This window comes from Epinephelus fuscoguttatus, linkage group LG19 (genome assembly GCF_011397635.1).
Source record: "Epinephelus fuscoguttatus linkage group LG19, E.fuscoguttatus.final_Chr_v1".
Lineage (NCBI taxonomy): Eukaryota > Metazoa > Chordata > Actinopteri > Perciformes > Serranidae > Epinephelus > Epinephelus fuscoguttatus.
In genome coordinates, this window is record NC_064770.1 from 11,853,998 (window position 1) to 11,880,724 (window position 26,727).

Genomic DNA, 26,727 nt, shown 5'->3' on the forward strand with positions numbered 1-26,727 from the left:
GTTAAGTGAAAAGTACCAAAATCTTCTCTGAAATGTTGAGTAGAGGTATAAAGTGGTGCAAAATGGAAATAGGCCTATTAAAAGACAAGTACCTCAGTGTTGTACTTGAGTCCAGTGGCCTACAGTAACTCTCCACCACTGGAGCTCTGCTGCTAAATGCAGAGCTCTTTGAAGCATTTAGATTTTTAGCCCGCTTCTGTTCTGCTCTGTTCTGATGTGTGGCAAAGGGGTGTGGTCAGATGTGTAACAACAGCTACTTAGAGAAATCTTAGCTCAGGCTGCTTGTAGCACTTTCTCTTCAATGTGACGCAGTGAAACTAATGTAACAGTAGCCTATGCTGAGGAGTGGAGACATGGAAAGGTAGGTTAAAAAGCCTGTGTCTTCTTTTTGTCTTTTGTATTTAACAAGAATGTGAAAGCGAAAGTAAAACAAGAATGCAGTGTGTCAACTTTTGTTCTTTTGCATTGGGCTTTGTGTTAAGATCATTGTTAGTTCACAGGTGTGTAGCCTATAACTGTAAGTGGATAGCTTGAATTCGTTATTTGGGCTGTGTATTTTATGTACAAGCAAAAACAAAAACTTGTTACTTTCTATTTGATCATGCACTGCTTTTTTAGTGTGTTTGACAACAGGTTATTTTCTGATATTGTTAACTTTACGAGGCCCCTTACTCTCGTAACCAAGCCTTCAAGTATTTTAACCATAAACATAGCAAGATAGTTTCAGATAAAGAACTGAAGACAGCTGCAAGGTGAAGACTGTAAATCTTTGAGCTACTTTTGTACAGAAAATGAGAGAAAAGCCTGATGACAAAATGTCAATAAAATAAAAAGTATTAGGAAACAGATCTGTTAATTCTCATAACTCCACTATATTTAAACATACCTTAAGTAGCACGGTTAAGTACCAAGTTATGAAGATGTAAAACATTTTTAAACCCCCAGTGCATGGTTGTTTTAGTAGCCTGTGAAATACATCTTCATATCTTATGAACAAAGGCAACAAATACAGAAATAGGCACCTGTTAGCTTTTGCTATGTCAATCACTGTATTAATTATAATCATAAAATCTATTCACTATGTTATAAATTATTGTCTCCATAGTGTTCCCTCAGTATGTGTAGAATATTGTTGAAAAATTAAGTTTCAACGCAGGCCTTTTGCTCGTGATAAAACATTTTTTACAGTGAGGCACTGTCGAGGTAAAAGAGCTAAATACTGAGTGTGCTGTACAGAGGTAAGTCACTTTGGGTCTAACCATGAATTAATGTGTAGGCTCATGTTTCCGACAGCATTTGAAGGCAGCATCAGGAAATAAGTTTTGAATAAGTGAAGGCGTGGCGTGCTGCTGCCTACCGCTATCACACCTCCTGAATAAACCAAAGTCAGCTGACTGTTTCCTTATATGAAAATATGTGAGAGCTGATGTGGAGGAAGGAAAACGAAACCGACCGGCGTCACACGTCGAAGTGTTGTCAACAAAATTCTTCAGCAAGCAGTGATTTTAACAGAGTCAGTCACCTCATGAGTTGGTGATCTTCAGCACAGTGAACCATCACATTCCCAATCTTGTTTTATTTTTATGTTGACTACGTGCACAATAAGACGCGGCCTCGATAAGGAACTCAAGACAGAGAACCACGAGGAGAAGCATGTCTGCAAGGTAAATAGTTTATATCTTTAAACTACTTCTGCACAGAAAATGAGAGGAAAGCCTGAAGGAACGACAACATGTCAAATGACGCGAAATAAGTAGGCTACCGACCAGGAAACAGGTCTTTGCCCGAAACTCATAAGCCTACACATAAACATATTTTAAGCAACACAATTAATTACTTGTTAAACATGTTGGAAATGTGAAATAGTGTTGAAACCCTCAGGGTTCTTTTAGTAGCCTTTTAAATAAATCGGCATATTATATAAACAAAGGCACAAATGAGCTTTTTCAGGCCAGTAATTTTTTACTAATGATCACTATAAAACCATTTCCGTTTAAAATATACTTTACTGCAAATCATTGTGCCTCTACAACATGTAGAATACTGTTAAGAGGAAGTTTCTAAAACATTGAAGTCATTATACCCATTGAAAAACCATGTGCACTTTGGCGACATCTGCTGGTCAAATCTTGTGACTGCAATAACACTGAATTGTTGATGAATTGGTTACAAACTAACCACCAATTATGAAATACAGTATACCTTTTGTCGTGTTATATCTCGATATTTTAGCTATTAATTCAGCAGTGAGTTATGTAAAAGAGTAGCGATTAAATTAAAAAAGCAAAGATTTTTGGAGTGTTTTGTAAAGTATAAGTATGCTTTTTATGCTGTTATATCCTGCTGACATCTCACAACCCCTCAGATTTATTTTGGAAGAGATCTTGACCCCAGGTTTGGGAAATACTAATGCATATAGATCATATATGTTTTCATATATCGGTGGGTCTTGTGGTAATATCATGATATTTTAATAATATAATATATAATTTGTAATGCCTTTAAGCCAGTGACAGCTGTGGCCAGATCCATTATGTTTTTGGGTTGTTGGTCTGTCCATCTGTATTGTCCATCTGTCCCATTCTTGTGAACGCAATATCTCAAGAATGCTTGAGGGAATTTCCTCAAATTTGGTGCAAACGTCAAATTGGATTCAACGATGACATGATTAGATTTTGGTGGTCGAAGGTCAAAGGTCACTGACCTCATAAAACATGTTTTTGACCATAACTCAGGAATTCATACACCAATTATGAAAAAAAATTACTCAATTGAGGGCGTTTTACATCCAAAAGGTCAAATGTCAACTTTACTGTGATATCATAATGTTCTGCAAAAACACTTTCCTGGCCATTATTCAGCATCATAACTCAGGAACAGAAGGGGAGACATTTGGTCAGATACTGAATTGGTGACACTAATCTTGTGAGTCCATCATGAAACTGTTCTGACTGTATAGATCTTCTGTGCTGCTGGAGAAAGATGTGTGTGAAGCATCCATGTTTTCAAAGACATGGATGTAAACTGTAACTTCAACCTGACTGGTTCCTGGTGGCATTCAACCGCAAGGTTCTAGTTCTAGATATAAATGTGGTACCTATAATAATGAGTTTATCTTGAATACAGCATTTGAAGTTTGCAGTTATTTTATGTCTCTTTGCATCCCTTTGTAGTCATTTTGCGACACTATTCTGCTGTTTTTAACTGCCTTACTAATGTCATTGGGCTTTACTAAGATATTAAGAGACTGTTAAGGTTTAGGGGTAAAACATACACACACATTACGGATATCCCAACGTTTAACTGAGCTCTGTGACTTTCCACCAAGAAATGCTAACAGTCATTTCAAACAGACACTCTGGCCCAGGAGCCCAAGGGGTCAGGGGCCTTTGATCATTTTTTATTATCAGCTACTGTGGAGTGGTTGAGAACGGTGACAGAAGGGTGGAGATATATTCGGACCTGCAATGACAGACATAGACCTATTTGTGGGTTCTTTTTGCTGCTTGTGCGGCCCTCTTACGTATATTTCTTATAACACTCAGTTTGGAGTATGCCTCTGGAATTCCTCAGTTTGGAAAGCCATGTAGCCCTTACACTTTGCCGTACCTCCCAACAAGAATTGGGACACACTCCCTCTAGGTGTGAATGTGCAAAACAGAGGGGTAAGGGTTAAGTGGTAGGGACGAAGAATTGAGCCTAACCCCACAACAACAGTTCAGTTTGACTTTGTTTTTAAATCTCACAAACTTGTGTTACAGGAAGGAACTTGAGGAGGCCTTGTGCTGCTACACCGCAGATACCCTCACCTACATCGACACAGTGAGAGGATTCTGTGAGAGGAACCCGAAATGGATGCTGGGGAGGGAGACAGAGTTGCACATGATGATGGATATCAAAGACAGGGCTGATCAGATCGACCTAAGCATCGGCCATGTTAAGCAGTCACAGAACAGAGGTAAGGCTATGTTGGAATATATGAAGAGCAAGGTAACCCAGGTGACTGCAGACAGCAGGCGTGCAGAGCTGGAGACCGAGCTGGCTGAAGTACTTAAGGCCACTCTGGGAGGTCTGGAGGAGCTCGACTGCTTCCTGGATGCAGTGGAGAAACTGGCGGTCACCTCGCTTCATGTGTTCATGGAGGAGTACCAGGTGCTACATCTGCCAGAAGGGATCAGCCCTGAACATGTTCAGGTTGTCATCATTGCTGCACGGCTAATCTGCCCTCTCCTCCTCGAGTTTAAAAGAGATGCAAGTGTCTTCTTCCTTCCCAAACTTCAGAATGTGGAAGTGCTGTCATATCAGCTGGACAGATACATTCAGACCACCAAGACAATCTGTGAGAAGTTAGAGAAAAGGTAAACTGACATTTCCTCAAAATAATATGTAGAATACTAAAAAAAGCCATCTGTTTTATTCAGTGTAATTTTGTGTGTCACAGCTCCCTCTGTGAGTTTTTCCTGAAGAACACAGACACCCTGGTAGACCTCAATGGAGATTTGTCTGAAGAGGACATACAAAGGATGCTTTTTCACATTAATCAGCTTCATGAAATCAGGTAGGCTTTACCCTTGGATGTACTTTTTGTCCCCAAATATGTCAACACAGACATGCTAGGTTTGATGAGTGACAGAAATTTAATGGTCATCAGGAGGACATTTTGATGCATGCTCCAAAACATAGAGGCACACAGTTTATGTTCCTATTCTGCATGAAGGTTTGATGGTCTTTCAGAATATCTCAACAACTATTTGATGGATTTCCATAAAATTTGATATCCAACGTGATCTCATCCCTATTCATCATATTTTGACGCTGGGACAGAAGCGTGGGCAGAAACTTGGGTGAAAGTTTGGCGTGTAAAACAAAAACACACACCTGCCAGTGGCCGATGGAAAATTTTGATTTGCATGTGGGTTTTTTATGTGCTTCGACCATTTCTGCTAGCTGTGTCCGGGGACGGTTTTTGCTATGGGCAATGTGGGTGACCGCTCAGGGCAAGAAAAACAAACGAACAAAAAAAACTCGCCAGTTTGCTAGACTACCGCTCATTTCCACGTCAAGTTAGTGGAGTGGGCGCTGGGGTGCCCCTATTATCACGTTCAACCAGCAGCAGAAAGGAAAGGCGAATCCTACCGGTTGAGGGTTGAACGGGGGTCACAGACAGGAATACGGCAGAGGCTCATAGTGCTCTGCGGCGCAAGATAATGGCTTACTGGCGTCAGAGAAGTCCAACTCCAGGTCCAGTAATTTCCTCTTTCGTTGGTGTCATGACTGCCCAGTAGTACCTGGACAACCGAGCCGTGGCGGCACACAGGTATGCGGCGTGTCAGAGGACAAACGAGCCGTTCACATTTCTGTCTTTGTGTCAGTAACGGCCCACAAACCTCACTGCACTTTAGGGACTGTTCTTTACTTGTGAAGGGACTGTTCTTTACTTGTCAGGGGAGGAGGGTGGCTGGTAACTTCTGAGCAAGGCATTTCTGCCGTTAACCCTAACCCTTGAAAAACGGAAACTTGATGAGGCTGGCCAGTCGCAGTCATGGCTGACCTACGACCCGCACACCAACACGATGAGCTGCAGCCTTTGCTGCAAGCAAATATTAATATTATTTTATTTTAATATTAATATTATTATTTTCATCAATAAGGCACAACCTGTGAAATATCTCAACATCTACAAGATGAATTGGCACAACATTTATGGTTCTCAGATGATGAATCCTAAAGATTTTGGTGATCCTCTGACTTTTCCTCTAACGTCACTGTCTGGTTAAAATTAATCAATTTAATGATGTGATCAACGACTGGTTTGTTAGATTTTTTGAATCAGCAACTAAAGCTGTTTTATTGTACTAGGCTGTGAACATGTTTATTGCTGCCGTGAAGTTGGACTTTTTAACATGGGGTTCTGTGGGGACTGACTTGCGTTTAGAGCCAGCATCAAGTGGCCATTCAAGGAACTGCAGCTTTAGGCATCTTCGCTTAATCTTTTAGCCCCAGAGGTTGCCACTTGATGCTAACATGCTAAACTAAGGTGATGACCAGGGTAAGCAGCATACCTACTAAACATCAGCATGTTAGCGTTGTCATTGTGAGTATGCTAGGATTGATGTTTGCATATAGCTCAAAGAACCACTGTGCCTAAGTACAGTCTCACGAAGCACCTAGCATGGCTGTAGAGTCTTGTTTATATTTACTGCAACTACAGGAAATTAGAGGCAAAATTATTGTATCTCATAACTCAAATGATGTAAACCAGGTTTTCCATGATTTCTTTAAGTAACTCTATCACTCTGATAATGAATATGGCACCTAAAGGATCCACTCAGAAATGAATGGATACTTGGGTTATGGTTCTTGTCCAACATGAGGTAATATCTCGGTACCTCTTGACCGGAAGCATTGTGTTTTGGGTTGTCTGATTGTCTGCCTGTATGGCTGCATGTCTTTATGTCAGTACATACATCTGTCTGCATGTTCGTCCATCCCATTCTTGTGAGCATGATATCTCAAGAAAGCCTTGAGGGAATTTCTTCAGATTTGGTACAAATGTCTACTTGGACTTAAAATTAACTGATTGAATTTTGGTGGTTGAAGGTCAAAGGCCACTGTGACCTTGCATCTGTCTCATTTTCATGAACGTGATATCTCAAGAAGGCCTCTAGTGAATTTCTTTGAATTTGGCACAAATGTCCACTTGGACTTGAAAATTAACTGATTGAATTTTGGTGGTTGAAGGTCAAAGGCCACTGTGACCTTGCATCTGTCTCATTTTCATGAACGTGATATCTCAAGAAGGCCTCTAGTGAATTTCTTTGAATTTGGCACAAATGTCCACTTGGACTTGAAAATTAACTGATTGAATTTTGGGGTTGAATGTCAAAGGTCAAGGTCACTGTGACCTCAGGAAGCATGTTTTTGTCCGTAACTCAAGAATTCTTACGGTAATTATGAAAGACTTTCACACAAATGTCTAATCGGAAAAAATGATCAAGTAACAAGATTTTACATCCAAAAGATCAAAGGTCAACAACTGTGAAGTCATAATGTTCTGCAGAAACACTTCTGGCCATTCCTCGATAACACAAATCAGCAAAAGAAGGGAAGACACTGGTCAGATACTGAATTCATCACACTAATCTTGGGTGCCCTCTCTGCAACTGTGGTGGTTGTATAGATCTTTTGTGCTGCCTGGAAGATGCGTGTAAGGCATCCAGACATGGATGTAAACTGTAACTGCAGAGGCATTTTTGGAAACCATTAATGTGTGTTAAGAAAAAAAAAGATCCCAAATTTAATAATGTCATATTGAATTTTAAACATGCTAACCTTTTGACGTGTTTCATCGTATTTGGTCTGTCTTAATTTCCTCTTTTATCTTCATCAGGATGGACCAGAACTTCCGGATGGTGTTCTTGTTTCAGGATGAGCCATGTTCTGGCTTCATTGATGAGTTCAATGAGCGACAGCCCAGAATGCTACAGTTTCTTAAAGACCTGGAGGAGAATGCTGTTCAGCTGGACAGCATGAATAAGGGGGCAAAGATCTCCAGTGTGGTAGGCAGCTCAGTGGGGGCAGTTGGAGGTGTGCTTTCCATCATTGGTTTGGCATTAATTCCTGTAACAGCTGGAGTGTCTCTAGCTCTGACAATGACGGGGGTAGGGATGGGAATAACCAGCGGAGTCAACAGTGCTGTAACCACTGTCACAGAGATTGGAGTTAACCGCAAACATCAAAAGAAAGCCAGTGAAGTTTTCCAGAGGTTCATGGAGGATGTGCAGAGTATCCAGGGTTGTCTAGAGGTCACCCAAAGCCAAACAAGCCAGATAGATGTGGTTCTGGGAGTTGGCAAGATGCATTGTAAAGCTGGTGCTATTGGAAAAGGTATTGATTCACTTGTTGATGCTGCCTCCACTGTTAAGCTGTTAAAAAGTGAAGAGCTGGTGACAAGTGCTGGCAGAGTGGCAGTGCAGGAAGGAAAAGCATTGTGTAATGTGCCCAGGGTGGCAGCAGATCTCCCAGATATTGGACAGGCAGCTGTCAAAGGGCCTCTTGCCCTCTCCAAGTCAGCCAGGGCTGGTCTCATTGGGCTCAATGCTCTCTTTGTTGGCATGGATATCTTCTTTATCTGTAAAGACAGTATGAGTCTGGCCAAAGGCAGTGAGACTGAAGTCTCACAGTTCATCAGAGCCAGAGCTGCTCTTTGGAGCTCTGAGATGGACTCATGGCAGAGGATTCATGACTCACTGAGCACAGGTCTGCAGACATCAGAGAAAAACAAAGCTATCCTGGAGACGCCATTTTATCCAGAGCAGGAGATGAAGAAACAAAGAGAAACAGAAACAGAAGTTCCATCTGTTGAAGTGGATGAAAGTCAAAAAATTGGAGAGAAAAAAAATTGTGTAATACAGTAGCGTTGGTGAACAGAGACAATAGCCCTTTTTACACAGAGATAGCACTGTAAGAAATCCCTCTTCATGCCGCCTTTGTATTTTTACACAGAAGCAAACAACAACAATACCAGGCTGCTCCAGAGTGTGATTTTAGACAGCATGCTGGCATCGCAGAATCCAAAGAGGCGTGACAGGTGTGGCATATAATCAAACAATGTCGGCCTCCAGTGTGACATATAACATGTGTCAGCAGCACTGACGTCAAAACCCGGAAGTTTAGCATTGCGCTGGTTCCTGGAAGAGAAAGTGAATGTGATTTTTGCATTGCGTTTTGGATTATGTCAGAAAATAAGCTCTGTGGCTAACACAAGTTTATGATACTTACAGGTTTTGTTCAGCGAGATAATCTTCATATATGAACACCTTTCATACCGTATTTGAAATTAAAATGCGATCGCCAGAAGTAAAAAGCTAACGTTAGGCTTTAACGGACTAAATGACTACTCCACGGTCGCATGACTCTTGACGTCACCGCCACAAAGCTTTCAACTGATTTTGGCCGCTTTGTTTTAAAAACGTTGTATAATGGGAAAATCGGACTGTTTAAGCTAAATAAGAAGCTGTAATGGCGGACTGCCAGCACTCTCGCCTGTTCAGGGATGAAGACGTTTAATGTCCCCGACAGGGTTTGTAGTCATATTGAGCAACTTGTTAGCAACCGCCTTTTTTACGACACGTAAAAGCTTCAAAATTCACAAGTAGGGTATTTACTGACGTGTTTTATGTCGCAGAACAAAACCTGAAACTCGCTTAAGCGAGCTAACGGAGTTCCGGGTTTACTGGCACACTCTATTGCATAACATGGCAATAACAATCATTAACCATCCCCTGTTACATGGTGGCTGATCACGTCTGCTCCTTAGAGGGTAAGGAGCTCCCTGACCTCATTGTTTTCCCAATTTGTGGACATTTTCAGCCGCTGTTCTTCTTTGAGTTAGCTGCTAACTGTTACTACAAATTTTGTCTCCTATGATAGGTTGCATGCATGCATGATAGTTGTCAAAACTCACATCCATGCCACCCATGATCCCATCCTGCCAGTTGTCCTGTTAATACAGATATTGTTTCGGCGTTGTGAATACTTCCAATGCCAGCTTAAAGGTGAGACAACTCTGCCCCCCCCCCACTCCACAATTATACCTTTTATACAGCATGGCGAGGCGGCATAATGGCATGACATTTCCGCTTTAAAGAGGGCTGTGTAAAAACGGCTAATGACGCTAATGAATGTCATGTTGCCAACTCTGACACTTTGATCAGAAATGAGATCCATTTAAACTGTTTAGCATCATAGAGCATTAAAATGTAGGGATTTTTAATCAGCTGTAGGGGTGGGCGATATGGCCCTGAAAGAATATCACAATATCTAAAGGTATTTTTGTGATAACAATATTCTTGATGATATGACATATTAGGGAAAAAATGTATTATCAATTTAAGAAAATAGAATAAGTGACATAGTGATATAGTTTCATATGTCAACCAGTTTGTCTTCAAATATTCAGTAAAAACTAAACAAAAATTATCTCTTATTTATTTAGTTTGTAAAGAACAACACTAACTCAGAGTGAGATTCAGATTCTGTATACAATATTAATAGAAAAATAAAATCTACCACAAGTTAATGTGTATATATATATATATATATATATATATATATATATATATGTATATGCAAGTGATTTCGTCACTTGACGATACTGACTCCTGTGTGTGCACGGCAATCGAGGAGAAGGAGAGATGGAACCACCATGGAGTCTGTATTTATTTTTGCCCTTTACCTATGCTTGTTGTTACCATGGGTAACAGTATGACGTCAATATGTCAACAAGTTCAAATATCGTGAGTATCATGGTATGAATTTTTCATATCATATTAAAAAAATACCAGTATATCATGAACAAGATGATATGGCACACCCCTAATCAACAGTAATTCTCATGACATAAACCTGTTTGAGTCATGAATTTATTAACTTTTTGCTTAACTTGTTTCAAAACATAATGCATTGTACTTTACCTGATGATAAATGTGAATATTCTAGAGTTGCAATTACTGCCATGTACTGTATGCAAAATTATCTACATTCCATATGATTCTGCATTATTCACATGTTCAGTTCAATCTGCACATTTTTCCTTCACAAATAAATAATTCAACTTTTAAAAAGTCTGTTTATTGTTGTGTGTATATAACACCCCTACTACAATACTTGCAGAGGGTCTGCAGATTCATGGTTTGACACCCAGTAATGTGAGGGCAAAAGACAACATGCTGTTAAGGGTTAAAACACAATTTTATTATTTACACATATTTTAAAATCAGAGTTCATCTAAAGCCGGGAATGGGGGACTGACTGGTCAGAGCAGGCCTCGGTCCACTTTTGCCACACGTTGGTTGCTTCTGTAGTTGTCGTTCGTTGTCACACATAACCATTACTTGATGGCTGACTTCAGACTGCTGCTATGCACTAGGCTGGCATCACTCTTCTGCCTTTCTGGAGGTGCAGCTCAGCCTTAAGCCTGCAGCATGTCAGAGGGACCTTGGCCTGCAGATCAGAAGCACACAGAGAATGAGTGAAAGAGCAGAGTTTTCAGCCTGCAGCTTTATTACCGCAGGGAGAGAAGCACCTGGGTCACACCTGTCCTCAATCAGTAATTGCCTCACAGCCATTGGCTCACAGCAAGTGAGGTCCCTCCACACACACACACACGCACACGCACACGCACACACACACACACACACACACACACAGACAAGACCATTGCACACACAAACCACACTCAGTCAGTGCCACAGACTAAGGGTCAGGTAAGATGAAGGTGGAATCTACTATGTTGCATGTACATTTTGATTTAATTGGGTGTCCAAATTGTACAGGGGTGTGCAGGTTCAGTTTTGGCCGCTATGCACTTAGCTGAGACTGCTCATAATAGTTTCCTCAGAACTTTACGCAGTAAAGCTGATGGAACAGTAACCCATACTGATGAGTGGAGACATGGAAAGGTAAGTTAAAGATGTTATTTTTAGATATTTTATGTTTGTAACAAGATTGTTACTACTTACAGAAGTAAAACAAGAATTACATTTTTGCTTTCTGTTGTTTTGCATCAGGCTTTGTGTTAAGAACTTTAGATCACAGGTGTGTATTACTGTGAATGAATAGCTCTGCTCCAGCTGTTTGGACTGTGCATTTTATGAGCAAAAACAAAAACGTGTTAGAAAGGAACTATAGAAGAACACAGCAAACTGAGAGGAGAAACTTGTATACAGGAGCATATAGGTGCAGGAACATAGGATTATTACGGGAACCACAGCACAGCAGAGCATAAGCAGCTAAAATATGATGGATCATGTCACTTTCATGTTCTCATCATATCATCAAGGTAACAGAGGTGGGGGACATCAACCAACAAAATTTGACTGCTGTGCTGAAGCCCACTCTGTGGCTTCAAACAGAGATGTTTTTTTTTCTGTGACCACTGATTTACAAAGATTCACTTAAATATTTGCTCCTTGCTGGCAAGGCTGCAACTGCGACTAGACTTTCCTGCAGATTTTCGAATGACTTGATGTGATGGTCATGGAACTGGCTGAAGCAGTGCACTGCAGCGCCCTGCAAAACCACACCTGCCCAGGTGAAACCCCGGTCCTGTGGACGAGGATCTGCTCCATATGTGGATATAAATGACTCATTCTAGGTGACGAAAACAGGATTCTTCTTTTTTTTTTTTTTCTAAGGTGATTATGATAAAACATACTCATTACATTATAGTCCACACTAGACCTTTAAAAACATATGTTTTTTTTCTGTTATTGACTGTGTGTGTGTGTGTGTGTGTGTGTGTGTGTGTGCGTGTGTGTGTGTGTGTGTGTGTTTTTACCAAACAGTCTATGGCATTTACTAGAAACGGGTGTGGTGAGAGCGTGGAAATCTTAGCAGAGGTTGCTCAACAGTTTCTCCAAATCATAACACAATAAAGCTGATGGTACAGTAGCTAGCCTGTTCCTGTTTTGACAAATGGAGAAATGGTAAGGTTTTTCATTTCAAGGATTTCATTTTTGTAGACTGCCTTTGTATTTAACATTAATGTGAACATTAAATTAAAACAAGGATAAAATGTTTTGATTTTTGCTGTTTTGCATTGGGCTTTGTGTTCAGCACTTGGTTACTTTACAGTTGTGTATTACTGCAAGTGGAAGCGCTCTGCTCCTATTTTATTTTTAATTTTTTTGAGTGAGAGCAGGCCAAGGTCCACTTTTGCCACACGTTGGTTGCTTCTGTAGTTGTCCTTCGTTGTTACACGTAACTGTTACTTGATGGCTGACTTCAGACTGCTGCCATGCACTAGGCTGGCATCACTCTTCGGCCATTCTGGAGGGGCAGCTTAGCCTTAAGGTAAGATGAATGTACATTTTGATTTAATTGGGTGTCCAAATTGTACAGGGGGTGTGACACCAAGTAGCTCACCTGATACAGTGGGCTGCGTGTACATAAAGGCACTGTTCCTGCTGCAGCAGCAACAGGTTCAGTTCTGGCCCATTGCTGCATGTCATTCTCTCTCTTCCCTTTCACACAAACACTGTCCTATCAAATGAAGTCTCAAAGGAAATGGGTGTGGCTGGATATGATGGATGTGATAATTTAGCTGCTATTTAGAGTAGAAACCTAGCTGAGACTGCTCATAATAATTTCCTCAGAACTTCACACAGTAAAGCTGATGGAACAGTAGCCTATACTGATGAGTGGAGACATGGAAAGGTAAGTTAACAATGTTTAGATTTCTTATGTTTTTATAAAGATTGTTACTACTTACAGAAGTAAAACAAGAATTAAATTTTCACTTTCTGTTGTTTTGCATCAGGCTTTGTGTTAAAATACTTAGTTAGTTTACAGGTGTGTATTACTGTGAGTGAATAGCTCTGCTCCAGCTGTTTGGGCTGTGTATTTTATAAGCAAGAACAAAAACGTGTTAGAAAGGAACTATAGAAGAACACAGCAAACTGAGAGGAGAAACTTGTATACAGGAGCATATAGGTGCAGGAACATAGGATTATTACGGGAACCACAGCACAGCAGAGCATAAGCAGCTAAAATATGATGGATCATGTCACTTTCATGTTCTCATCATATCATCAAGGTAACAGAGGTGGGGGACTCCAGTCACATGACTTAAGATATTGTTCATGCCAACCATTCAGTATTTCTGTACTGCTGTTTATGTTTCAGACACCACACATGGTCAGTGCTACAAACGTGTTTGTATCATCACTCAAACTGCTTCATAAAGTTGCAAACTGCTTTTCTGCCTCCGCATCAACTCCTTCATAAGAGGTCCACTGTGGAGCCATAGTCGGTGTTCAAACACTGTTTAAGCATCAATCAATTATATCTAGTGTGTAGGGTTTATGGGCATCTGTTGGCAGAAATAGTATATAATATTCATAACTATGTTTCTATAAGTTTACAATCACCTGAAGCCAAAAATAATTGGAATTTCATTACCTTGGAATAAGCCGTATATATATCAATATATGGAGCGGGTCCTCTCCCACATAGGTCCACCATGTGACTCTACTGTAGCCAGAAATGGACAACCCAAACACTGATTCCTGATAGGGCCATTTGTGTTTTTGCATCAGCCACCATGGATCTCTAACATGTTTGGCACATGGGACAAGTTTTAGTTCTGTAACCTCACTGCCAGATGCCACTTAATTCTACACACTGAATGGATCTCCTACCTGGTTTTAGTGTCAGAGCTGGAAACAAGGCATATTGTGATTGGTGCTGCCAACAATAATTGTCTCTATTTGCTGAGCACTACTGTATGAGACAGTTTTTTTTCTTCCATTTCTGGTTTTTCATCCACTTCATCAGATGGAACTTCTGTTTCTGTTTCTTTTTGTTTCTTCATCTCCTGCTCTGGATAAAATGGCGTCTCCAGGATAGCTTTGTTTTTCTCTGATGGCTGCAGACCTTTGCTCAGTGAGTCATGAATCCTCTGCCATGAGTCCATCTCAGAGCTCCAAAGAGCAGCTCTGGCTCTGATGAACTGTGAGACTTCAGTCTTGCTGCCTTTGGCCAGACTCATACTGTCTTTACAGATGAAGATAATATCCATGCCAACAAAGAGAGCATTGAGCACGATGAAACCAGCCCTGGCTGACTTGGAGAGGGCAAGAGGTCCTTTGACAGCTGCCTGTCCAATATCTGGGAGATCTGCTGCCACCCTGGGCACATTACACAATGCTTTTCCTTCCTGCACTGCCACTCTGCCAGCACTTGTCACCAGCTCTTCACTTTTTAACAGCTTAACAGTGGAGGCAGCATCAACAAGTGAATCAATACCTTTTCCAATAGCACCAGCTTTACAAAGCACCTTGCCAACTCCCAGAACCACATCTATCTGGCTTGTTTGGCTTTGGGTGACCTCCAGACAACCCTGGAGACTCAGCACATCCTCTGTGAACCTCTGGAAAACTTCACTGGCTTTCTTTTGATGTTTGCGGTTAACTCCAATCTCTGTGACAGTGGTTACAACACTGTTGACTCAGCTGGTTATTCCCATCCCTACCCCCATCATTGTCAGAGCTAGAGACACTCCAGCTGTCACAGGAATTAATGCCAAACCAACGATGGAAAGCACACCTCCAACTGCCCCCACTGAGCTGCCTACCACACTGGAGATCTTTGCCCCCTTATTCATGCTGTCCAGCTGAACAGCATTCTCCTCCAGGTCTTTAAGAAACTGTAGCATTCTGGGCTGTCGCTCATTAAACTCATCAGTGAAGCCAGAATATGGTTCATCCTGAAACAAGAACACCATCCGGAAGTTCTGGTCCATCCTGATGAAGATAAAAGAGGAAATTAAGAGAGACTTTTGTCTTCCTTTTTTTTTTTGGAAAACACATTAGATGGGTACAAACACAAGAAAATACATATATAACTGAAGTGAAGAGAAGTGGCTACAATATTTTCATGAATATTGTTATTTCATAAATTCAGATGATACTGAGGTAATACCTCATGCTGGACAAGAACTGTAACTGTATCAATTTATATCTGAGTGGGTTCTCAGAGTGATGTGTTCATTATCAGCGTGATAGAGTTCCTTATAGAAATCATGGAAAATGTTCATCATTACATTCACATCATTTGAGTTATGAATTTTGCCAATAATTTCCTGTAGCTGAAGTAAATTTAAACAAGGCTTCGGGAGGCTGCACATAGACACACTGGTTCTTTGAGCTTAATGCAAACAGCAGTGATAACATGCTGATGTTTAATGGGTATAATGTTCATCATGGTTATCATCTTGGTTTAGCGTTTTAGCATCAAGCAGCAGCCTCTAAAATGAAGCCCATGCCGAAGTGTCAAGAACTGCAGTTCCTTAAATAGACACTTGAGACTGGCTCCAAAAGCAAGTTATGGCATGTTCCAGGCAACCTGTAACTTGTGTTTTTACAACCTTCTACCCGTGAAAGTGCACTGGAACGGCAGTCAGATCCGTAACTTACTGACCATGAACTCGGGCCAGATTGATGTACTCTCAGTTACGCTTTCTGACGTCACACAGCCCTCTAAACCAATTACCTGACTCCTCTAAACAACAATGGCAGCCCTATGGATGTGGTGTTGATGCAGGTGATACACGGTGAGAAATAGACAAAAAAATAACCCTAATCTTAACGCATTATTGGCAGCCGCTCTAACAGCTGCAGTGCAAGAATAAATCAATACAAAATATGTTTCCAAACACACAGATAACGTAGAATAAAAAATATAGCATCTGTGACCTTATGCGACGTTTCTCCTCCTTCATTTCGCTCAAATTAGCAAGGAACTGGCACCTTTGGTGATAGATATATCCAATAGATAATGTGTTTCTACAAGTTATGCAATTTTTTTAGTCTTTTTGTTTTTAAAAAAAAAAGACCCCCCCAAAAAACCATTTTCAATATATTGATTTATTTATTCTACTAATGTATGTAGACTACAGTGTACCCAATTAGAACTGAAATGACTGAATGTAATTCCTTTTTTTAATCTTAGACTTCTTCTTTCAATCTTTAATCCCCATAATCAACGTGTATAGGCTATGTGCCAGATCTTAGGTGAAATGTTCACTTTCTCACAAAAGCATGAAAGCATGAAGGCTACACTTTAATAATAAATCTTTGTGTTTAACACATTCTTTTTGAGCTAAGCTGCTAGGTCATATTGAATATTGCTCTCCTCAGTGCTCCCCAGTCGCTGTATTGTACTGTAAGCTTTTAAAGCACTACACAACATGTCTGCAACAGATGTGATATTATAAAGTCTAGATGAGGTTATCAGATACTGTGACTTCCTTCTAGCGTCACTGAGTCCACCATTAATTGTTCACTTGTACAGTTTTATGATGTTTATGGTATCACTGTAATCCTTGACATTCAAAACATAGAGGCAGACATAAACTATTCTGTGTTATGATTTTGGTGCAGGTGATATGATGCAAAATACATTATTCGGTTGCGGTGGAATGTAAAATGGCGGCCATGGCTATCATGAGGCGTTTTTGTAAAAATGTTCAGGGTTCCAAACTGTACAAGTGTTCCAAATTTCCTGGTTTTATGAAAAAGTGAACATGATTTTGATATATCACCCAGACTAATAGACACTGATGTTAAAACACCCAACTTTACAGCAGACATAAACATGTTTACAGCCTTGTACAAAAAATGGTTTTGGTCCCTAAAGCTAATTTCAACACTCATGACAACTGTACCGGGGGTAGGATTTTTACATAACTCACCTGTTAACATTTTATTAAGACTTAAATTTAGGCTACACATAATTAAGGGCTGGGTTTCATTGAGTGATGAGTTGTCTGTAAGGCAGTCTATGAGTCAGATCCACCTCTATGGTGGTCACTTTTGGCTCCAGAAATCTAAGATGGCAATGACCGAAAACCAGCTCTAAGTATACAGTAAATCTGAGGCTGATGGGAATGCATGTGTTGCAGGAATTTGATCATACACTAAAGTTTTGGGCAAATCAAACTGATTAATTTTTTGACATGGCAGTTGTGCTGGAGGAAAAGTCAAAGGCACACCAGAATTTATCCTCTGAGAACCATTCATGTCCACAGAAAATGGTGTGCCAATCTATCGAGTAGATGTTGAGATATTTCACAGGATAAGTGAAAAATTCAACATTGTGGTGGCGCTAGAGAAGAAATTCACCCAGAAAGTATCAGTAAGACCATTAGGATTCATCTTCTGGGGATCATGGATATCTGTATCAAATTCCAATAGATGTTGAGATATTCTGACAGACCTTCATGCTGAGTAGTAACGTAAACAAGAAAGCAAATAATTTTGTACTGTATGTTGCAGCATGCATCAGACAGTCATTTTCATTTCTGTCACTCATGACACAACTGTGCTGCATAATGTTTAATGCTTACCTGATTTCATGAAGCTGATTAATGTGAAAAAGCATCCTTTGTATGTCCTGTTCAGACAAATCCCCATTGAGGTCTACCAGGGTGTCTGTGTTCTTCAGGAAAAACTCACAGAGGGAGCTGTGACACACAAAATTACACTGAATAAAACAGATGGCTTTTTTAGTATTCTACATATTATTTTGAGGAAATGTCAGTTTACCTTTTCTCTAACTTCTCACAGATTGTCTTGGTGGTCTGAATGTACAGTGGTGGAAAAAAGTTTTCGGACACCCTTAAAATTTTACACAATCTCAAATATTATCATGAAATATTTGTGGAAAAATCTTTTTTGTGTTTCAAAAGGTGTGGCTGCATTAGACAGATACAAACAAATACAAATGATATTTTTTTGTTTATTGTTTACAAGAAAAACTAACAAAACTAAATTCTTGACAGTTTCAATATGTCAGTTCTCAACATTGTCGGTATCAAAGTCAACAAATAACAGAGAAACCATCACATCATCAAATTAATATTTAGTAGTCCTGCCATTGGCACGTAGTAGAGCTCTAATCCTGGCTGGCATGTTCCCCACAAGCCTTTCACACTGTTGAGGGGTAATCTTGTCCCATTCTTCTTGAATTACTGCTTTTAATTCTTCTAAATTCTTTGGTTTATGCTTTGAAACAGACCTTTTGATAATCCACCACAGATTTTCAATGGGACTCATGTCCGGGGATTGAGCTGGCCACTCTAAGACCTGGATACTGTGCTCCTGCAGCCAAGTTCTACTGGCCTTGGATGTGTGGCAAGGGCATTATCTTGTTGAAACATCCAGTTTTTACCTCGACGGAACAGTGCACGCGCAGAAGGGAGCATGTGGGTTTGAGAATGGTACAATACTTGGTAGAGTTCAATGTGCCATCACAGACAGTGAGATGACCAACACCAGCAGCACTCATGCATCCCCAAACCATGATACTGCCTCCACCATGCTTGACAGTAGGTACTGTACATGCTGGAGATAATGCTTCGCCTGGCCTTCTGCGTACCCTCACATTAGTAGGAGGAAGATAAAGCTGGAAACTGGACTCATCTGACCACAAAATCTTCTTCCAATTCCTGGCTGTGCAGTTCTTGTGTGCCTGGGCCCAACGACGCCGGGCTAACCTCTGTCTCTCATTGATCAGGGGCTTCTTGATAGCCTTGTAGGACTTTAAGCCATGATCTAAAAGTCGGCCACGTACAGTGCGGGTGGAACACTGGACACCAGTTTGGTTTGACCACTGCTGCTGAAGCTCCTGTGATGTCATTCGGCGGTTTTGCCTGCACGTGCGGATCAGGATGCGGTCATTTCTTGCTGAAGAAACCCTTGGACGCCCAGATCTTGGTTTGTCTTCCAAGCTGTTGGTTCGTCTGTATTTCTGCAGAGTGTATCCACCTGTGGAAGGACTGCATCTGCACTTCCTGGCTATCTGGCGGCAGCTGTACCCTTCCTGGCTGAGAATCTTTATCTTCAGGTGTGTTTCCTGCATTAGGTTCCTTGTTTTAGCCATTTTTGTGTCTGAAGAACTTTCAGATGTGCTGGCTTTATGTAGACACGAAGCTTGGCAACAAAAATTGTGTCTTTTAATAAAAAGAATGACCTTCATCACTGGTACCAAAAAACCAATACTCAAAATTTCTTATGTATTTTATGGAACCAATCAATTTTAAGTTTTTAATGGCTTTTTTAGGATTTATTTAGTATTTTGGCTGTGACTGTACTAAAAGAAATTGCACTTGAAGACCTAAGAGTGATTCTTAATGCAATATTTCACAAATGCATGGGGTGTCCGAAAACTTTTTTCCACCACTGTATCTTTGTAAATCAATGGTAAGGGAAAAATAAAAATAAACATCTCTGTTTGAAGTCACAGTGAGCTTCAGCACAGCAGTCAAATTTTGTTGGTTGATTTCTTTTTGTTTTAGCTCTTATTATTTTATTAAGTCATGTGACTGGAGTCCCCCACCTCTGTTACCTTGATGATATGATGAGAACATGAAAGTGACATGATCCATCATATTTTAGCTGCTTATGCTCTGCTGTGCTGTGGTTCCCGTAATAATCCTATGTTCCTGCACCTATATGCTCCTGTATACAAGTTTCTCCTCTCAGTTTGCTGTGTTCTTCTATAGTTCCTTTCTAACACGTTTTTGTTTTTGTTCATAAAATGCACAGCCCAAACAGCTGGAGCAGAGCTATTCACTCACAGTAATACACACCTGTGATCTAAAGTTCTTAACACAAAGCCTGATGCAAAACAACAGGAAGTGAAAATGTATTTCTTGTTTTTCTTAGTAACAGTCTAGTTAAAAACATAAAAAATCTAAAAATGACATCTTTAACTTATCTTTCCATGTCTCCACTCATCAGTATAGGCTACTGTTCCATCAGCTTTACTACGTAAAGTTCTGGGGAAACTATTATGAGCAGTCTCAGCTAGGTTTCTACTGTAAACAGCTGCTAAATTATCACACATCTACCCATACCCATTTCCAGTAAATGTCAAACACCCAGGCTTGACTTCACCTGAAATCAAATCTGATCTGCAGGTATGTGCATGTTTAAGTGAAAGGGCTTTTGCCATTGTGGTACACGTGAAGTTAGCTATGTGAATGTTCTCTCCCATTCTCTGTGTGCTTCTAATCTGCAGGCCAAGGTCCCCCTGACATGCTGCAGCCTTAAAGCTAAGCTGCACCTCCAGAAAGGCAGAAAGGCAGAAGAGTGATGCCAGCCTAGTGCATGGCAGCAGTCTGAAGTCAGCCATCAAGTAACGGTTATGTGTAAATAATAAAATTGTGTTTTAACCCTTAACAGCATGTTGTCTTTTGTCCTCACATTACTGGGTGTCAAACCATGAATCTGCAGACCCACTGCAGGTATTGTAGACACACAACAATAAACAGACTTTTTAAAAGTTGAATTATTTATTTGTGAAGGAAAAATGTGCAGATTGAACTATACATATGAATAATGCAGAATCATATGGAATGTAGATAATTTTGCATACAGTACATGGCAGTAATTGCAGCTCTAGAATATTCACATTTATCATCAGGTAAAGTACAATGCATTATGTTTTGAAACAAGTTAAGCAAAAAGTTAATAAATTCATGACTCAAACAGGTTTATGTCATGAGAATTACTGTTGATTAGGGGTGTGCCATATCATCTTGTTCATGATATACTGGTATTTTTTTAATATGATATGAAAAATTCATACCATGATACTCATGATATTTGAACTTGTTGACATATTGACGTCATACTGTTACCCATGGTAACAACAAGCATAGGTAAAGGGCAAAAATAAATACAGACTCCATGGTGGTTCCATCTCTCCTCCTCCTCGATTGCCGTGTGCACACAGGAGTCAGTATCGTCAAGTGATTAAACCTTTGATAATGCAAACCTACATGCCGCCTATGGCTCAACAAAGAACTACGTACATGTGAATGTGCGATAGTTATTATAGCAAAACAGCCTGTCACAGGTCACAGAGCATAAAGGTCCAGGTGGGGAAAAAAACAAATTAGAAGAGAAGGAAATCCCCTGTTGATTCACATATATAGATATAGATCCCAGGGTGCATTTTTTGTATTTGGGAGATGTTTAAATGTGTAACTTGTGGTAGATTTTATTTTGTCGAACTATTAATATTGTATACAGAATCTGAATCTCTCTCTGAGTTAGTGTTGTTCTTTACAAACAATGAGAGAATTTTTGTTTAGTTTTTACTGAATATTTGAAGGCAAACTGGTTGACATGTAAAACTATATCACTATATCACTTATTCTATTTTCTTAAATTAATAATACATTTTTTCCCTAATATGTCATATTGTCAAGAATATCGTTATCACAAAAATACCTTTAGATATTGTGATATTCTTTCAGGGCCATATCGCCCACCCCTACAGCTGATTAAAAATCCCTACATTTTAATGCTCTATGATGCTAAACAGTTTAAATGGATCTCAATTCTGATCAAAGTGTCAGAGTTGGCAATATGACATTCATTAGCGCCATTAGCCGTTTTTACACAGCCCTCTTTAAAGCGGAAATGTCATGCCATTATGCCGCCTCGCCATGCGGTATAATCGTGGAGTGGGGGGACAGAGTTGTCTCACCTTTAAGCTGGCATTGGAGGTATTCACAACGCCGAAACAATATCTGTATAAACAGGACAGCTGGCAGGATGGGATCATGGGTGGCACGGATTTGAGTTTTGACGACTATCATCCATGCATGCAACCCATCATAGGAGACTTACAAAGTTTGTAGTAACAGTTAGCAGCTAACTCAAAGAATAGCGGCCGAAAATGTCCACAAATTGGGAAAACAATGAGGTCAAGGAGCTGCTCTAAGGAGCAGACGTGATCAGCCACCATAAAACAGGGGATGGTTAATGATTGTTATTGCCATGTTATATAATTGTTACTTTTTATAAAGTGCTGCTGACACATATGTTATATGTCACACTGGAGGCTGACATTGTTTGATTATATGCCACACCTGTCACTCCTCTTTGGATTCTGCGATGCCAGCATGCTGTCTAAAATCACACTCTGGAGCAGCCTGATGCTGCTGTTGTTTGCTTCTGTGTAGAAATGCAAAGGTGGCATGAAGAGGGATTTCTTACAGTGCTATCTCTGTGTAAAAAGGGCTATTGTCTCTGTTCACCAACGCTACTGTATTACACAGTTTGTTTATTTTTTATTTTCATCCACTTCAACAGATGGAACTTCTGTTTCTTTTTGTTTCTTCATCTCCTGCTCTGGATAAAATGGCGTCTCCAGGATAGCTTTGTTTTTCTCTGAGGTCTGCAGACCTTTGCTCAGTGAGTCATGAATCTTCTGCCATGAGTCCAACTCAGAGCTCCAAAGAGCAGCTCTGGCTCTGATTAACTGCGAGATTTCAGTCTCGCTGCCTTTGGCCAGACTGATACTGTCTTTACAGATGAAGATAATATCCATGCCGAGGAAGAGAGCATTGAGCGCGATGAAACCAGCCCTGGCTGACTTGGAGAGGGCAAGAGGTCCTTTGACAGCTGCCTGTCCAATATCTGGGAGATCTGCTGCCACCCTGGGCACATTACGCAATGCTTTTCCTTCCTGCACTGCCACTCTGCCAGCACTTGTCACCAGCTCTTCACTTTTTAACATTTTAAGGGCTGAGGCAGCATCAACAAGTGAATCAATACCTTTTCCAATAGCACCAGCTTTACAAAGCACCTTGCCAACTCCCAGAACCACATCTATCTGGCTTGTTTGGCTTTGGGTGACCTCCAGACAACCCTGGATACTCTGCACATCCTCCATGAACCTCTGGAAAACTTCACTGGCTTTCTTTTGATGTTTGCGGTTAACTCCAATCTCTGTGATGGTGGTTACAACACTGTTGACTCCGCTGGTTATTCCCATCCCTACCCCCGTCATTGTCAGACCTAGAGACACTCCAGCTGTTACAGGAATTAATGCCAAACCAACGATGGAAAGCACACCTCCAACTGCCCCCACTGAGCTGCCTACCACACTGGAGATCTTTGCTCCAGTATTCATCCTGTCCAGCTGAACAGCATTCTCCTCCAGGTCTTTAAGAAACTGTAGCATTCTGGGCTGTCGCTTGGTGAACTCATCAGTGAAGCCAGAACATGGCTCATCCTGAAACAAGAACACCATCCGGAAGTTCTGGTCCATCCTGATGAAGACAAAGAGGAAATTAAGACAGCCCAAATACGATGAAACATGTCAAAAGGTTAGCATATTTAAAATTCAATATGACATTATTAAATTTGGGATCTTTTTTTTTCTTAACACACATTAATGGTTTCCAAAAATGCCTCTGCAAACCAGTCAAGCTGCAGTTACAGTTTACATCCATGTCTGGATGCCTTACACACATCTTCCAGGCAGCACAGAAGATCTATACAACCACCACAGTTGCAGAGAGGGCACCCAAGATTAGTGTCATGAATTCAGTATCTGACCAGCGTCTTCCCTTCTTTTGCTGATTTGTGTTATCGAGGAATGGCCAGAAGTGTTTCTGCAGAACATTATGACTTCACAGTTGTTGACCTTTGATCTTTTGGATGTAAAATCTTGTCACTTAATCATTTTTTCCAATTAGACATTTGTGTGAAAGTCTTTCATAATTACCGTAAGAATTCTTGAGTTATGGACAAAAACATGCTTCCTGAGGTCACAGTGACCTTGATTTTTGTTTACTGCAATCAAAGTGGCAAATATTATCTTGGAGGACATCATTGCACTTGGTTGACTATTTTTCTATGATCTTAGATGTAAATATTGCATGTTTCCTTCAGATAAAACACATTTTTGACTTGTGAATGAGTCAATGGAATTTCTTGCAATAATGAAAAAATACTGGCAATCATGTCCGCCTGGCACAAACCATATGTTTTGGATAGCTGTGAAGTGACAGAATGTCCCACCATCATGGTTCTTATATTGCCAGATTCCAGAGAGTCTCCCCTCTTCATATATGGCAGAATATGTCAACTTCCAACTTGCTATGGTGAGATACATGTAAAAATGTAAGAATTTAGTCACACAGATTTGTTTTTTTCATTGATATAAAAATTAATATAAAATACAGGCACATATGAGGACATGGAATGATGGCACATCTGGTCTCCTATGTCTGAATTTCATGTTCATTGGTCAGTCTGAACTGGTAATAATGGCCGAGCCCTCCGCCTCAAACATTTGGTCGAGTGTCCCTTTTTTTCACAAATCCAATGTGGCAACCCTAAGTGGCGCTGGAAAAGAAACAAAAAAGGGGACCATGGATATCTCAGCCTGGGTTTACTTCCAGGGGTTCAAAATACACTGCTTATGTAGTGCCCCACAGCATCAATATAATGATGCTGTGGGGCACCCTTGAATGTCTGTAGAAGACACACGGGACTTTCACCCAAGTTCAGTGTAAACCCATCAGCATCATCATTAAACGTTCAATGCAATGGATGTAATATAACGATCATAAAAGTCAGGTGGGAGGGAAGGTGGATGGGTCCACAAGCATAAGACCTTGACCTAGGAGACCAGTGTTGTGTCCTCTTTGAAACAAAAAAGTCAACGTTGAGTTCTTTTGTCACATCATCCACAATCTTTTCCTAACCTTAACCAAGTACAATGTAGTTTTGTTGCCCGAACCTATCCACCGACCCCTTCATGTGACTTATCCTTGACCTGTCTGCGTCAAAATAAAACACAAAAGGCTGCCCTGGCATATATGTATATGTGTGTATATATATATATATATATATATATATATATATATATATATATAAACGCTTCTGTCCCAGCGTCAAAATATGATGAATAGGGATGAGATCACGTTGGATATCAAATTTTATGGAAATCCATCAAATAGTTGATGAGATATTCTGAAAGACCATCAAACCTTCATGCAGAATAGGAACATAAACTGTGTGCCTCTATGTTTTGGAGCATGCATCAAAATGTCCTGCTGATGACCATTAAATTTCTGTCACTCATCAAACCTAGCATGTCTGTGTTGACATATTTGGGGACAAAAAGTACATCCAGGGGTAAAGCCTACCTGATTTCATGAAGCTGATTAATGTGAAAAAGCATCCTTTGTATGTCCTCTTCAGACAAATCTCCATTGAGGTCTACCAGGGTCTCTGTGTTCTTCAGGAAAAACTCACAGAGGGAGCTGTGACACACAAAATTACACTGAATAAAACAGATGGCTTTTTTAGTATTCTACATATTATTTTGAGGAAATGTCAGTTTACCTTTTCTCTAACTTCTCACAGATTGTCTTGGTGGTCTGAATGTATCTGTCCAGCTGATATGACAGCACTTCCACATTCTGAAGTTTGGGAAGGAAGAAGACACTTGCATCTCTTTTAAACTCGAGGAGGAGAGGGCAGATTAGCCGTGCAGCAATGATGACAACCTGAACATGTTCAGGGCTGATCCCTTCTGGCAGACGTAGCACCTGGTTCTCCTCCATGAACACATGAAGCGAGGTGGCCGCCAGTTTCTCCACTGCATCCAGGAAGCAGTCGAGCTCCTCCAGACCTCCCAGAGTGGCCTTAAGTACTTCAGCCAGCTCGGTCTCCAGCTCTGCACGCCTGCTGTCTGCAGTCACCTGGGTTACCTTGCTCTTCATATATTCCCACATAGCCTTACCTCTGTTCTTTGACTGCTTAACATGGCCGATGCTTAGGTCGATCTGATCAGCCCTGTCTTTGATATCCATCATTATGTGCAGCTCTGTCTCCCTCCCCAGCATCCATTCAGGTTTCCTCTCACAGAATCCTCTCACTGTGTCGATGTAGGTGAGGGTATCTGCGGTGTAGCAGCACAAGGCCTCCTCAAGTTCCTTCCTGTAACACAAGTTTGTGAGATTTAAAAACAAAGTCAAACTGGACTGTTGTTGTGGGGTTAGGCTCAATTCTTCGTCCCTACCACTTAACCCTTACCCCTCTGTTTTGCGCATTCACACCTAGAGGTAGGGTGTCCCAATTCTTGTTGGGAGGTACGGCAAAGTGTAAGGGCTACATGGCTTTCCAAAGTGAGGTATTCCAGAGGCATACTCCAAACTGAGTGTTATAAGAAATATAGGCAAGAGGGCTGCACAAGCAGCAAAAAGAACCCACAAATAGGTCTATGTCTGTCATTGCAGGTCCAAATATATCTCCACCCTTCTGTCACCGTTCTTTGACAGTGCAGGAAAAAGATATGGCAGCAACCACTCCACAATAGCTGATAATAAAAAATGATCAAAGGCCCCTGACCCCT

At 40.6% G+C, this 26,727-nt stretch overlaps 3 protein-coding genes across 7 annotated transcripts in view; 1 reads left to right on the forward strand and 2 right to left on the reverse strand.

Moving 5' to 3' along the window:
* The window catches only part of apol (apolipoprotein L), a 53,592-nt gene that overhangs the window by 13,130 nt on the left and 13,735 nt on the right, over positions 1-26,727 (reverse strand). The window contains exons 2-4 of one of the 4 annotated variants that reach the window (XM_049560549.1): positions 25,716-26,312; positions 25,517-25,633; positions 20,839-23,629 (exon numbers count right to left, since the gene is read on the reverse strand). The exons of 1 other annotated variant lie outside the window; for it this stretch is intronic. In XM_049560549.1, the coding sequence (XP_049416506.1) occupies positions 22,639-23,629; positions 25,517-25,633; positions 25,716-26,312 (1,705 nt within the window). In that variant the 3' untranslated portion in view covers positions 20,839-22,638. Of the gene's footprint in view, positions 1-20,838; positions 23,630-25,516; positions 25,634-25,715; positions 26,313-26,727 lie in introns of those variants that run through there. 2 more of the 4 variants (XM_049560550.1, XM_049560551.1) reach the window with 2 other exon arrangements.
* LOC125878989 (uncharacterized) lies at positions 234-10,625 on the forward strand. Of its 2 annotated transcripts, XM_049560555.1 has the most exons (5): positions 251-361; positions 1,607-1,664; positions 3,762-4,358; positions 4,442-4,558; positions 7,391-10,625. In XM_049560555.1, the coding sequence occupies exons 2-5, from the start codon at positions 1,654-1,656 to the stop codon at positions 8,415-8,417; spliced, it is 1,752 nt and encodes a 583-aa protein (XP_049416512.1). In that variant the 5' UTR covers positions 251-361; positions 1,607-1,653; the 3' UTR covers positions 8,418-10,625. The 2 variants fall into 2 exon arrangements, with proteins under 2 accessions (XP_049416511.1, XP_049416512.1); XM_049560554.1 differs by lacking the exon at positions 1,607-1,664 and having other exon boundaries at positions 234-361.
* Positions 13,709-18,145, reverse strand: LOC125878990 (apolipoprotein L4-like). Its single transcript, XM_049560556.1, is given in 3 exon segments — positions 13,709-15,305; positions 17,909-18,025; positions 18,108-18,145. Coding segments are annotated over 2 exon segments (1,074 nt in total). The 5' UTR covers positions 17,944-18,025; positions 18,108-18,145; the 3' UTR covers positions 13,709-14,266.